General features: G+C 38.6%; 1 protein-coding gene and 1 long non-coding RNA gene across 2 annotated transcripts; both read right to left on the bottom strand.

Annotated features, from left to right (window-relative positions):
• Positions 1-2,855: 2,855 nt before the first annotated feature.
• On the bottom strand, positions 2,856-6,909 carry LOC118213386. Its single transcript, XR_004762406.1, has 3 exons — positions 6,818-6,909; positions 5,271-5,357; positions 2,856-3,650 (listed from the first exon to the last, which is right to left on the bottom strand). It is a non-coding gene; the product is annotated as an uncharacterized LOC118213386 (long non-coding RNA).
• Positions 6,910-8,770: 1,861 nt separating this feature from the next.
• On the bottom strand, positions 8,771-12,258 carry LOC118213032 (butyrophilin-like protein 2). The gene is made up of 5 exons (XM_035391632.1): positions 12,165-12,258; positions 11,445-11,786; positions 10,312-10,659; positions 9,295-9,417; positions 8,771-8,811 (listed from the first exon to the last, which is right to left on the bottom strand). Exons 1-5 carry the CDS (start codon positions 12,229-12,231, stop codon positions 8,771-8,773), a joined length of 921 nt encoding a protein of 306 aa, XP_035247523.1. The 5' UTR covers positions 12,232-12,258.
• Between the last annotated feature and the right edge of the window lie 1,837 nt (positions 12,259-14,095).

Raw genomic sequence — 14,095 nt, 5'->3', positions numbered from 1 at the left:
ATGAAATACAGCTGATCTGTTTTGAACAGAACATGGTATCAAAGGGATATTTCACTAATTGACTTTGGGATAACACAAGTAATTTTGCCGAGCTTTACCCCATTGTATTTGAGTTGCGTGAATGCTGGCAACATGAGCTGTCCCTGATGACCATTCACGGCAGCGCCATTCCTCTTGGTTTTCTGGTTCCCAGTTCACTCCTATAAATTTTTGTGATGTCGCCAAAATGAATCTTTTTAAAACACAAACTACGGAGAATAAAAGATCAATAAAAGAGAGTACTAACATCAAATGATCCAAAGTTTTTCAACTTGATAAGCAGTTTTCAGGTTTAGCTTAGCTACAGATTTTAATATTTTCAGACTTGCTACTGCGTAGAAATACAGGAAGCCGTAGTTAGATTTTTTAAAATGTTCACATCCATGTGAATATATTATCGTGCTAAATTATATATTGCTATATTAAAATAACATTTTTTCGGGTCTTCTTTTTCTGTTATAAGGCAGTAAAGCATTGAAAATACATCAGATATTCAAAAAATTGGAACCGTTTGTCATTCGTCCTCTATTTCATCAACCTATTATTCTCTGTAGTTCATGTTTAAGAAAGATTAATTTCAGCAACATTGCAAAAATGAATGGGAGTGAACTGGGAACTAGAAAACCAGAAGGAGCGGTGCTGCTGTTAACGGTCAACAGGAACATCTGATGTTGCCAGTATTCACAGCCATGGGAAACACAAAGGGTTAAGCCCCGCAAAAATTCTTACGTTATAGGCTACCAAAGTAAAATATATCCCTTTAAGGCAAACCGTAACTCACAAGACACTACCAATCACACATCTTACAAAAATAATTTGGAGTTTAGATTTACTGCAGAACAAAGTGCTTTTGACGAATGCTAGTTACAGCAAACATTTTAATTTAAGGCAGTGTATATTCTCACTTGACCTTAACAAGTTGGAAAAAGTTATTGTAGTTAACATTTTTGCTGTCTGGCATTTAAACAAAATAACATGGCGTAGACAGATGTATGGATTGTTATCAACACAATAATTAGAAAATGTATTTACATGGTGATTCTATTCATAAATATGCACAAAAAAAAAAAAAAAAAAAAAAAAAAAAAAAAAAAAACACCCATACAGTCAGTTATCAAAAATTTAAACACAAATCAAAGCCAGTTAATAAAATTTTGGGCAGAAGCATGTCCTGTGTGCTTCACAATCTAGCATTATTTTGAATTTGGAATATGCCACATTTCGTCCATGAAAGTCAATCAACTTCTACACGCTCTGTTGGGAAGTAGACAAAACTGCCTCTGGAATTCTTCGAGAATATGCCGTTAATGCTCAACTGGGTTCAGATTTGGTGGCTGAGATGACCGTGACATATGAATAATGTCAGTGCCATGCTCCTCAATCCACTATAAGGGATTGACTTTATATGATCATTGCAATTGCACATAACCCTGAAGACACATGGCATAAAACTACTAATGATCTGTTTCCAGGGGTATTTTTAATCTACAGAGACACCCTTTTCTGCAGGAAAATTAATTTAACATGGCGTGAACATGATCACCCTGTACCATTAAAGACTGTCATTAAGTGTGCCTTCTAAGGATGTCTGTTCACCCAAGCTATGCCAGATGAATGTACCAAAAATACACCATTATGGAACCACCAAAACCGTTTCCTGGTGGAAATCAGTGCTCAGATGTAGTTTGTAAGGTTGGTAGTTGGCAGTAGTCCATAGCCTGTACTCCTTGCAGTCTGAATAAGTGCATGGACCTCACAACTGTGGAGTATGAGCTCGGATCTGTTACCCTGCGGTTGGGATGTCTTTACCTCATCAATCCAATGCTGACATCACAATAATGCAGTGGTGTCAAACTCTAGTCCTGCAGGGCTGCAGTGCCAGCAGGTACTTGTGGTTTCCATTCAGTCAGCAGCCAGTTAAGGCCATCAGTACAAGGTGTGTAGATTATTTAGCCAGTTAACAGCTTAAGTGAATCACTGGTGCTGAAACACACCAAAAACCAGTAGACACTGCAGTCCACCAGGACTGGATTTTGACACACTAACCCTATAAATTCTGGGATGTTAACTTAATTAACTTGATGACCCACATGGATGTGACAGCCACATATTTGCTGTCCTTCATTTACCCAACGGTTTACACTTCTGTGCACTACCTGTACAGGCCTGGTATTGCTTATTATTAATTATTTTAAAGGGCAACTTACCCACTGTAAAACCATATGGAGAACGTGTGATAATCAGAAAGAATATTTCCATTTCCATGCTGTCAGGTAGATGAAAATTTACAGCTGTAAGTACAGAAAAAGGGGAATGTTTCAGACATTTTGTTACTAATGCATATGGATACACATTTCAGTCTTACATTTTTGCTGCACAATAAAGCCAATAGGATCAGATGTCCATTTGGACATATTGTACGAGGACACCAGTAAGGTGAAACAATTATGTGCAGGAACTTAAACATGAGAAACAGATGGATAATAATGAGGAACACAGGAATCCACTATTAAGCAGGTAGAGAAAAATTCACCATGACAACCCATCATGCAAAACAATAAGCAATATGCTACATTACTGAATTAAGCAAAAAAACCGTAGGTGACTGACATTTTACAATTTAAAGGGACTTTAATAACAAATACCATTTTTTGCATTACCATTCTGTTATGCTCAACCATACCTAATTGTTTCATAGAACTAGGTAAGTTCTGCACTATTACATAATGCCGCAATATATCCCACTGGACATCTACAGCCAGACACTTAATTGTATGTACAATTTTGATGCACAACGTGTATTTTATTATAGTAAAATATAGTCTTACCTGAAAATTTTTCTTCTGTTAATTGCTTCAACAGGACAACTGCAATCATGAGTCCAGAAAATAGTATTGTTCCTGCATCTGGGGCAGATGCCAAAAGCTCATGGAGAAGGACTGATTTGAAGAGAATTGAGAGATAATTAAATTATGCACAAAACATGGAAAGAGAATTAAAACTGAGAAGGACAATGTGAAAATGTTCAGAATTAAGTATTTTTCCAGTACAATTCCTACCTTCTGCATTGTGCAACAAATGACCTTACACTGACCATAATATTGCTATTACCAGCTAAATACTGAACAGCAGAAAAAATAGTCAAGTTGATGATGTTGGACACAATTTTTGAAGCGCATAGTTTATGCTAAGTAATCACATATAATAAATAAAATTATGTAGCTTATTGCATTCATGACAAATTTTTATATGCCCTAAATTATTTTTGATTTATGTCTGACATAATAATTTCCAGTATTCATAAATGCACAATGTTTACTGATACTTCATTGATGGCTTACATCATCACAAAAATAGGGCCCATAGGGAAAATAGTGCTCTACTTCAGCAAAGCCATACACAAGTAAAGTAATAATAAATGTTTGCTAAAACCATATCAATAACTTGTTTGTTTACTTTTTAAAACATGTGATATAGAAAGGAAAAGAAACCTATGTTAAGCCACAAAAACTGCTTGATGCGGTACATACACTTACTAGAATTTACCCCTGTTGTAATGACAAAATATTCCAATCGCAGCGCCTTGTTTGTGAATCTCGTGTAACATGTACCTGTAAAAAGAAGCCAGGAAGGTTTCAGCCACAGAAAAATGGCCAGTCACCCAACCACAACACACTAATAGCTTGGGTCAAAAATATTTGAGTACTGGTGAGCATTGGGTCCGCTGGAGAAGTGGATTAGTCTCGGCTGTGCCGGCTGGTGGCGAGAGCACACGCACCTGGGCTGCGTTAGCTAATCAGCCCAGGTGCTTAAAGGTGTGCTGCTCTCCTCAGTTTGGGGCCGAGACCAGGAGCTCACACTGACAGCGCATTTTTGATTTTTGTTTCATTTTGGTTCAAAGGCAAAGAAACTGAAAAGTTGGTCAGCGGATCCCATGCTGAAAAGCACTCCTGGGTATTAATTAATTTTGTCTTTGTTATTTTTGTTTGTTGTTTTAGTTAACTGTTTCTGCTCTGAACCCGTGAGGGGGAAGGGTGAAGGCGTGATCTGCGCCAGGGCAGTACCATTCACAGCTTGCTATGCCAGTGTGAGAGATCTGAACTAAAGGCAGGCAGAGACTAGATGCCAGTGTAGGGTGTTCTGAATTGGTTTGGTGTGACTTTGGGGAGGTGGAAGACAGGGTGGGGAGCAGCAGCCTGGACCAGCTGCAGTGGTCTGATGGTACAGGTCAGTATATACCGTTCAGGAAGGTGTTACAATGGCCCAGACGAGAGATTTCCTGGGATTGTATGAGTAACTAAGTGGCCTCTCAGGTGAGGGAAGGGGCAGATTCTACTGATGTTGTGAAGGAAGAACCTGCAGGTCCAGGTGACTATGACATAAAAATATGCCAATAAGCACTGTCAGATAATTACATTGCTTAATGTTTTACTGTCTACGTTTTAGGATTTTTCACCCATTTTTACCAAAAAAGTTTTAGTTAGATTAACATAGTAATTGATACAGCATATTCAAGATGACAGACCCTTAGGGTAAAGCCACACATCCTTTGATGAGAAACTACTTCGTAGTCGCCTCCAGTCATTCATTTTCTATGGACAGGCCAGCGGTGCATAATGGAAGCAGACTGGTGAGTGGTGTGGTGCTATGTCTGCATTTGTACTCCATCTTTGTTCTATGAAAATGAAGCTGTCCAAGTAGCTCACTCCGGCCATCAAAACTCATATCAAACTTTCAAAGTAGGTGTTTTAGATCGAACATGAACTAAGCAACTGCTTGCCTATTTCTCACCTAAAATCCATCCATCCATCCATTATCTATACCTGCTTATCCTGGGCAGGGTTGTGGGGGGAGCTGGAACGTATCCCAGCGTGCATTGGGCGAGAGGCAGGGTTCACACCCTGGACAGGCTGCAAATCTATCGCAGGGCACACACACCATTCACTCACACACTCATACAGTACCTATGGGCAATTTGGAGTCTCCAATTAAGACTACCTGCGTGTCTTTGGACTGTGGGAGTACCTGGAGGAAACTCACGTGGATGGGGGGATGCATGCAAACTCCACACAGAAAGGCCCAGACCGTACCCAGTGAGCCACGTGCTTGACTGCGCCCCTACACTGTATGACATTGATTCCGGAAAACAGAGCCCAAAATCGCAGGTGATATTGGCAGCAATAAATTGTACAAATGTTCACAAAATACTGTATGATAAAATAAAAACCTACCAGGAAGTGCATATGGAGCCACCTTAAAAATCACAAGAATCCTCATGAGATTTATAGTACTGCCAACATAAGCCTCTCCATTAGAGCCTAGAAAACAAAAATGACATCAAAGTGGTGACAAATCTGTAACTGTAATTTTTTATGTTTTCTCCCCATTTTCTCTCTAATTTAGGATGACTAATAAACAATGTTAATAAACTTTTCTTATATTAAAACTGACTTAAAATTATACATCTATAAGAACAAGCAATAGGTTTTAAAATAGGTTTATCAAAGCACACCTAAAGATGGCATGATACACCTACAGATATGTGTGCCAATGTACAATAAAGAAAAAGAAAAATATAAAAGTAAGGGCTGCTGGGTGGCTCAGCATGTTAAGGCACCAATATAAATATGATATGGAGCACAGCTGAGCTCCATGGTCATGGAAGGCATCTGCAGGGTGAGACACAATTGCCGATTAGGTCGGTTAGGGGTCTCTTCCCTGTTCATTGCTCTCTGTAGGGTTGGGTATCGACACCCGGTTCCGAATTGGAGGCAGTTCCAAATTGCCATGAACAAGGAATTCATTAAGAAAGGTTGGCTTCAGATTTGCTTATCGAATCCTGAAGATGTATTTTCACTCACATTCTCGCTAAAAGAGTGAAATGCATGAAGCATCAAAAAAGTCTATAAAAACGTTAAACTGCCAGGACCAACTGCTCTAACATCCACATCCCTGGTTAAGGCATGCATCATCACAGCTTGGAGATGGTGGTTTACAACATGGCTGACCACAGTAAACTGTTTAAAGTGTGGCTAAGCTGCGGTCAATTAATTTCATGCAAGGGAGGAAGTACCTCCAGTATCTACTTACATTTGCTGCAGCATAAACTTCAGCATTGCACCACTTTTGATGAGCACCAAAGTCCCAGTAACACCCCAGATTGAGTTAGAGCTAGTAGCGCCTCAAAATCAGGTAACGAACAAAGCAAAAAACAGCGTACATTAAACTTTTATACGGCAAAACAGAGAATGATATTTATGTTTCTCTTAGATACAAGTTCACAGAATAGTATCACCTCCTCCAGCTCATCCCCAGAGAGCACCATTTCTTAATTTTTCTTTATTTTGCTCTGTTTTTACCAAAACGAAGGAAAAGACACCTTATCTTCATTATTGACAATTTACAATTTTTGTAGCACCCGCAATCTGCTAAGATTTAAGGGTAGCTTTTGTTTTGAAAACATTTTGGTTTCTTCCTCAAAAAATACAATATAAATCGTAACGAGGATTCAGTAAGAACTGTATTCAAAAAGCAGAGTCAGAATCGATAAAATCCAAATGATACCCAACCCTACTCTCTTGTGACCCCTATAGTTAATTGGCTAGTACACCACATGTGGCGGAGGAAACCATTTACGTCTACACTCTCCAAAATCAGCCACAGGAATTACAGCATGAACATGACTGAAATTAGCTAATGGGACATTCAAAATTAGGGAGGGAATTGGGCATAGAAAACTTGAATAAAAAACAAAGTAAAACAAAGCAGGCAGACTTACTTTCAATATAACCCCATATGGCGAATGCGATGGACATCAGGATGCATGGAACGGAGACTTGAAGGCAATATAGCAACACAGCTCTGTTGCTTCTATCTAAGCAAATAAAAATGCAGTATTCACACACATATTGTCATGTTTTGGGCGTTTGTATGATTCGCTACATTGTGTGTACTCCTGGTTGCTGTAGTTTGAATGGGAATGACCTCAGCGAGCATCAGTCATGTAGTTCAGTTAGACTGCTGTGTGAAAAAATATCCTGTAATGGCAGCCTGGTTTTCATGACCATTTGACTTGCTTCCATAATAAAGGTAAGTAACAATATATGTATTTAGATGGACCCTAGGTGCCTGGGCTGGGTTTAGGTTTTTGGTGGCCCTAAACAAGACTTTGCATGTGGTCCCTAAAAGTTCCCATCACAACCACTAAATTGCTATGGAGGTATTTTTTAGCAAAAGTCACAAATCTGTAGAATGGTTTCACATTTGTAAATGGAGTTTCACAAATCTGTATAACTGATTCATAAATTTGTAAATTAATGTGAGAATACATGCAATAACAGTTTCAAAACTTCAGTAAAGACTCAGTAATTACAACCTCTCAAATCAACCTCTTACATCCTCTTGACATTTTCACCAAATTTTGCAGTGTACCTTGATTTGAAAACTTGTGATTTGGGATGTGTAGTTGTGCCAATACTAACGCTCTGAAGGAGAGTGACAATGTCTGTTCTTCCAACCAATTAGATGAGTGGATTTGGGATGACGCTATACTGCCATTATTTTCCATCACTGACAAGACTTTGTGGGTATAATGATTCGACCTGCACAAGCATGAAGGATACTATCCATACTGACAGTCTGAAAGGTAAGAAGTAGAACGTACTGCAACACCTGGTGCTTCATGCATTATTTTCCTATCTCTTCGTTGAGAATGCTCTGAATGGTAAACTAAATGCTTTGTTATATGTTTATACTATCAAATTGCACCATAATCCAATGATTGCTAGGCTACATCTTGTCTAGCTAACTCAATGCAAGGCATGGTGCTTCATGTGTTATTTTCCTATTGCTCTGTTGAGAATAGTATCAGTTGTTGAAGCCAATTGTGGTTAATCCAGGTTAATGGGGCCAAATTCTCTTTTAACTTGTGTAAATGAATTGCATTTAATGTACATTTCAAGTTAATGTGTTTTGGGAGAATATATTATATTGCTGAATTGGTATTTCTTATTGGAACACAGTGCATTGAAAACAATACACTGTGTAATACTGGCAGTTTGTTAATGACTCTGCACATTCTGTGTGGCCTGGCCAGCCTATATAGTCATATGTATCCTATGACATACCGCCAGCTTACTCTACCAGCTAAACCAGCTTTGTCCAGCGAGAACCAGCTTTAACCAGCTACAGATCAGCTATGACCAGATAGAAATGTCGAAAACACATCTTAAACCATCTTAAACCAGCTTAGAATCCCAGCTGGTCTTAACTGGAATTTTCAGCAGGGCAGCTCTTCATATGGCATATTTGTGGGGTTTCTCCAGCCACATTGGGCAAATGACCTAATGCCCGCTTCCTTATCATTCAGCTAGCATGACATAAAAGTTGTCCAGCTCACTTATTGTTCACCAATTGTGGATGGCAATTTCGTTCCGTGCCCTGGTTCAGTATACAAAAACCAAAAAGGTGTATTTATGAAATTTTGATTGAAGTGTGGTAAACTAGACGTTGCAGTATGCAAGACACGAGAGAAAAATAATCTTTCTGTTAGAATCCTGTTCTGATACATTTGAAAAGAAAGTGCAGGCTAATGTGGCTAGAGCAGGTGGGCGCTCACAGGGTTTAGCTGATAACAGCGAGCTAGTTAAGCTGCAGGGTTGCTGAGAGCTGAGAGACAGCTGGTGAAAACCTGTGCGGTGACAGGTAGAGCACTTCTAGGAAATCCGAGCAGTCACCATGGCCAGAACATGGAACGCCATTCGGAACGTTTAGCTAGACGAAGGATAAACAGAAAAACTTGCTGTCTCCAAAATGACTTAGCAGCAGACTCTCCAGAGCAGCAGCACATTGTCTTTTAAATATTTTTACAGGATGTGAAATATTAAATTTAAAGCATATTAGTTTATTTACAGTAGTTTTGGGTCAGCTGGGGACAAAGATGAAAAAAATTGCTCTCCAGAAGTAGTGGCTCTAAAGGACCGCATAGACTGTTTATGCTAGCAGCTGGCTATGCTAGGTGCTGTCTAATTTTCCTTGGAATCCCCTTCCAAGTCAATTTGTGCATATTTAAAAAAAAAAACTATTCATGAACAAATTTATGCAAAAAACAGCAACAGCTGTATTTTATCATACATTCAGTGTCCAACTGTGTGCAGTGAGTTATCATTGCTGTATAAGGAAAAGACCCGAGAAATGGTGTGAAATAAAGTGTTAAATAGTTGTACAGTAAATTGAAAAAAATGTAAACACACCTACCTTTTTTGATTTTTTCTTGTCTTTCTTTGTTTATATACCAAAGAGCAGGAATGCAGCTTATAACTGCAAAAGCCGCTGCAGCAATGGTTAAGCCCAGGACACATAAATGTAAGGTGGAAAACCCTATAACAGAGATTCAATGAATCAAAGGCTGAACATAAGAACTTGTGGTAGCACCGCTGGAACAAGCATGATGTTTCTGTTTCTTCCTCCTCTGTAAGGGAAAGGTGTCTTTCTACAACCTATTTATTGCCAAACCTGCAATACAAGAACCAAACTAACAACAGCAAAACAGGCCCTGTCACACTTACACTGGGGGGCATCTCTATCCCTGTTCCCCAAGCATTAGGACACTGTTAAAAATAAATACTATTATTAAGCATTAACTAATTAATAATTGATAATAAATAATGGTTACGGTGTTTAAAAGATACAGATGGCAATAATTTACAAGAGGTTCGTTCATTTAGCAGATTCTCTTGTCCAGAGTGACTTCCAGTGTAGGAGAAATAGACCTGCGTTTACCTGATTATTATGAACAATAGTGTCAGACAAGACCAACAACATCAGTGAGTAAAGATAAAACAGTGAGTAACAATACACCACCGAGTAAAGATACAACAGGGAGTAAAGATACACCATTGAGTAAAGATACACCACTGAGTAAAGATAGAACAGTGAGTAAAGATACACCACCAAGTAAAAATACACCAGTGAATAAAGATACAAAAAAAAACTAAAGTACCAGTGCAAGTTAACGATACTAAGCAAGAGCCAGAATACAAATCCTGAATACAAGCAGATCACATCCATAACAAGTCCTAAAAAGAAACACAAAACCATAAAATACCGTAAATTAAATTATTGTAAAAGGTTAGCGCTGAGCTGGAACTAATTTTCCCAGTAATATTAAACTGTAAGGTGGTGAATTAACATTTTGGAGTGAATTTGTGAGTAAGAGCCAAACCATTTACTGCGAGAAAATTACATACAGTATGTGATCATGTTCATACTTACCCAGTTCTTGTAACCATGCCGTTGCATTGACTGATTCCCTGTCTGTATGGACTTTGCACATGAATTCCCCTCTGTCTTCACTTTTTACATCCCTCAATTTCAGAGAGAAGTTTCCTTTGGGAATTTCCTCACTGAAGAACTCAGCACGCCCCCTGAATCTCTCTTGCTGTGACTCTGGTCTGTTCTCCCCCTCAGAAAACAGCAGCACCAGGATTTCCCCGTTTGTCTTTATCCACTCTACTTGTAACTCTTTGACAGGAACATGGGTGTCCACTGAGCAGTTCAGAACCACATCTTCACCAGCATATGCAAATGCAGGCACGTATGCACCTGTCACAACCAGCCGTTCTGAAAAAATCAAGTTACATTTTTCATTTGTACTCCCGTCAGGCAGGTCCCGTGAGAGACAAGAAACATCAAGGTCTACCAAAAAACAACTGTGGACCTGGTCACTCTCCGGAGGAGAATTCAAAACCTCCAGGACAGCGTTTTGGTGGACTTTCGAAAGAACAAGGACCTGGCGAGAGAGAAATGGGGGGTGGACCACTGGAAAGAACTCATCATATAGTCCACCCCCCTAGGAGGGGCACCCGCTCTTCACCCCATTCCCGAGCACACATACATCCATTTATTTTTAAATGATGTAATGCTCTTAAAATAATTATTGTCTTGGTGATTGTTGTTTGGATATTTGTGTTTTGATTTGTAGACTGGGGTTTCTGTGGGTGTTTTTTTTTTTTTTTCCGGGTTTTGTATACAGTGCTGTTCTTTTATGGATGGTCTCTTATTTTGTGATCATCGTTAATGTCTATGTTTCATTGTGTTTTCTTTCATTTTTGATTTTTAAAAGGAGATGTGTTTTAATTGTATAGTTTGTAAAAAACCAAATAAAGATACATTTTTCATTTGTATTTCATTTTTACAGGGTGTGGTATATTCTACCTTCACGCTCCTCTATGCATGTAAGCAAATGCTTTCTGTTCATTTTATCATAACTATTTTTCATAGAAATTGAAAATTCAGCTGGTTTTCCAACAAATTTCATGCAATAAAAATGCTTACTTTTCAAATATGTAACCAGAACAAACAACAAATCTGTCTCAATCTGAATTTGGTCAAGTGGGGGTACTTACCAATATCTATTTTCACCTTAGTTTCACTGGACTCGTATTTATCGTGAACTACACACTTGTACAGCCCTTTGTCTTCAGTAGTGACATTCCTAAGCAGCAGAGAGAAGTTTCCTTTGGAGATTTCTTCAGAGAGAAACTGGGCCCTGCCGCTGTAAGCTGGGCTCTGTGATTCTGGCCTATTCTCCCCTTTCTGGAACAGATGCACCGGGGTTCCAGAATCCTCCCTCATCCACTGCACCTCCAGCTCAAGCAGAGGTAGTGGGGTATCCACAGAGCAGGGCAACGTTACAGACGCCCCCAACTGGACAACTAGGGGCATAGCAGGACCCCGCACTGAAAATCCTGGAACCGAATAGATACGTTTGAAATTCCTTCACAATACGTGCAAAACGTATAAAAATCCCGTGGCATCCGTTTTATTTAATGAATAAATTATAATACCAAATCTAAACTAGAATGCAAATGAAGTCAAAATCATACAGAAATAAAATCAGTATATTGGTAAACACAAACATAATTAAAAACGAAACTGAATTATTACGGTAATAATTATGTAGCAATCAAAATGATTTTAATTCCATAGGCTAATATTGAAACTATACGCACGGATGCTTCATGCGGAAATCATAAAAAAAATTGCTTTTAAATGTCATATTTGACTTTTTTTTCGTTTAAACACCAGCTGTTGCCGTAGGCTACTACTGAGAAAAGTCAATTTACCTTCCGTCCTGATAGCGCAGAACAACGACAGAAACCAACAGAAAACTCTCATCTTGCTTTTCATCATGAGGTCTACGAAAGTCTGTAAAAACTTTATGTGATTATGCTAATACTCGAAAAACGTAAAGTAGGCTACTGAAAAGGAATTACTCATACACGTTCTAACTACGCACGATAAAAAATATGTTCTTACTTTTACTTTCACTTCCATGGCTACCGTGCCTTTACCTCGTTTATTGCAACAGCGCCCTCTAAAGTGCATAAAAATACTTGCATGTAAAATTATTAACTGTCTCAAGACGTTTTAATGCATGGTGTAAATAGATGCGTGCGCCTGTGGTTGAGAACGAGGCGGACACTTCGTACAACATCACGCGACGAAGCCACGAATTAAATACATGACGTGACTCAGGTCTATTGAACCTGTGACAGACAACAGCAGCTGAGCTTTTGTTATTTGATCATGACACAACGCCTCACTGCTATATGCGTATATGGGTTACATCTTAATCTGACTAACTTCATTAAGTAATGATTCATCCATTTCTTGTTACCACAAAAAAGCCAACTGATAGAATGTGATCCTCTAGTTACACAAAAGTTACTCTAGTTTGACAAAAAAAAAAAGATCTGATGCATCAGCAAAACCATGCATGCATAATATTACCATTACACTAACAGGAAATGGGTACTGCAAGTTACTGAGTTGCTGAGTTTTTCAACTGTTTTCTGACATAAAATGTTTTGAATGACATAAATACAAACAGTACTTATCCTTTCCCCATTTCACCCCAGTTCAGAATCCCTAAATGCATCTGTAAGCATGTCCCATTACTGCAAAATCCAAATTCTGGTCACTTAAAAAAATAAAAAAATTTAATTTTTTAAAAAAAGGAAAAAATTAAATCAAAATATATTCTGCTTGACCCCACGACCCTGCTCAGGATAAGCGGGTAAAGATAATGGTTGGATGGATCTTCTGCTTGAAGTTATGTTTTAATCCTTTTGAAGAGTAGATTTTTTGGTCTACTTTTGGTCTAGTCAGTGTTCTAGAACTCCATTGCTTTCAAATAATAGTAGTGTTTGCTACATCAGCATTTGAATGTTCAGTTAAGAATCACATATTTGTCATCTTGCACCTCAATGGGTTAAAGGAGAGCCTGAAACCGGGGGAGAGCCGTGAGGGTTACAGATGGAGATGGGGTCACAGTACAGAGGGTGCCACGGTGGGAGTCGAACCCCCAGCTGCATGGTTGGTAAAGGGGTTCACATTAGGTTCACTACTACAAGAAAGATATAGAGGCTCTGGAAAAATTTCAAAGAAGAGCAACAAAATGAATTCCTGGTATGAAAGATAAAAGCTATGAGGAAAGACATAAGATGCTTAACCTCTTCAAGAGAATTTTTTCACACAAAGAGTAGTCAATGTGTGGAATAGCCTGCCAGGTCATGTAGTAGAGGCAGAAACTCCGGGGATTTTCAAGACTAGGCTCCATACAGTGTTAGATACTATCTAGTCTGTTGGTAATCAGAGCACTAATTTAGTTAGGAAAATGGCGAGCATCGTTGGGCTGAATGGCCTGTTCTTGTCATTATGTTATGTTATGTTATGTTTAAGAGCTAGCTGCCCCACATACTGCAGCACACAGTGTCCCCCAAAGTTAAGGCACGTATGATTTGATTTAAGCCAGTGTTGTCCACAGAAGAATTAAGCCAGCGTCATCCACAGAAGAATAAGCAATGAGTGTTTTCCAGAACGTCCAAAATGGCAGAAAATCCAATATAGCGGACATTTTAAGTAATAGGGCTGCACCTAACGATTATTTTTTATCGATTAATCTAACGATTCTTTTTCGATTAGTCAATTAATCTTACGATTAATTTATTGATTATTCAAAAGATGATTTTATTACTTGATTAATATAACAATT

The sequence above is a fragment of the Anguilla anguilla genome, chromosome 14, assembly GCF_013347855.1.
Source record: "Anguilla anguilla isolate fAngAng1 chromosome 14, fAngAng1.pri, whole genome shotgun sequence".
Lineage (NCBI taxonomy): Eukaryota > Metazoa > Chordata > Actinopteri > Anguilliformes > Anguillidae > Anguilla > Anguilla anguilla.
The sequence above is the reverse complement of the archived record's forward strand: the minus strand, read 5'-3'. Positions and strand labels throughout refer to the sequence as shown.

Excerpts from the sequence above, each read along its gene's own strand:
- LOC118213032 (XM_035391632.1), bottom strand. The coding sequence starts at position 12,231 with ATGATGAAAAGCAAGATGAGAGTTTTCTGTTGGTTTCTGTCGTTGTTC. Across the intron at positions 11,787-12,164 it reads CTGCGCTATCAGGACGGAAG|GATTTTCAGTGCGGGGTCCT; the intron begins GTAAATTGACTT and ends ATTCGGTTCCAG. Across the intron at positions 10,660-11,444 it reads TAAGGTGAAAATAGATATTG|AACGGCTGGTTGTGACAGGT; the intron begins GTAAGTACCCCC and ends TGATTTTTTCAG.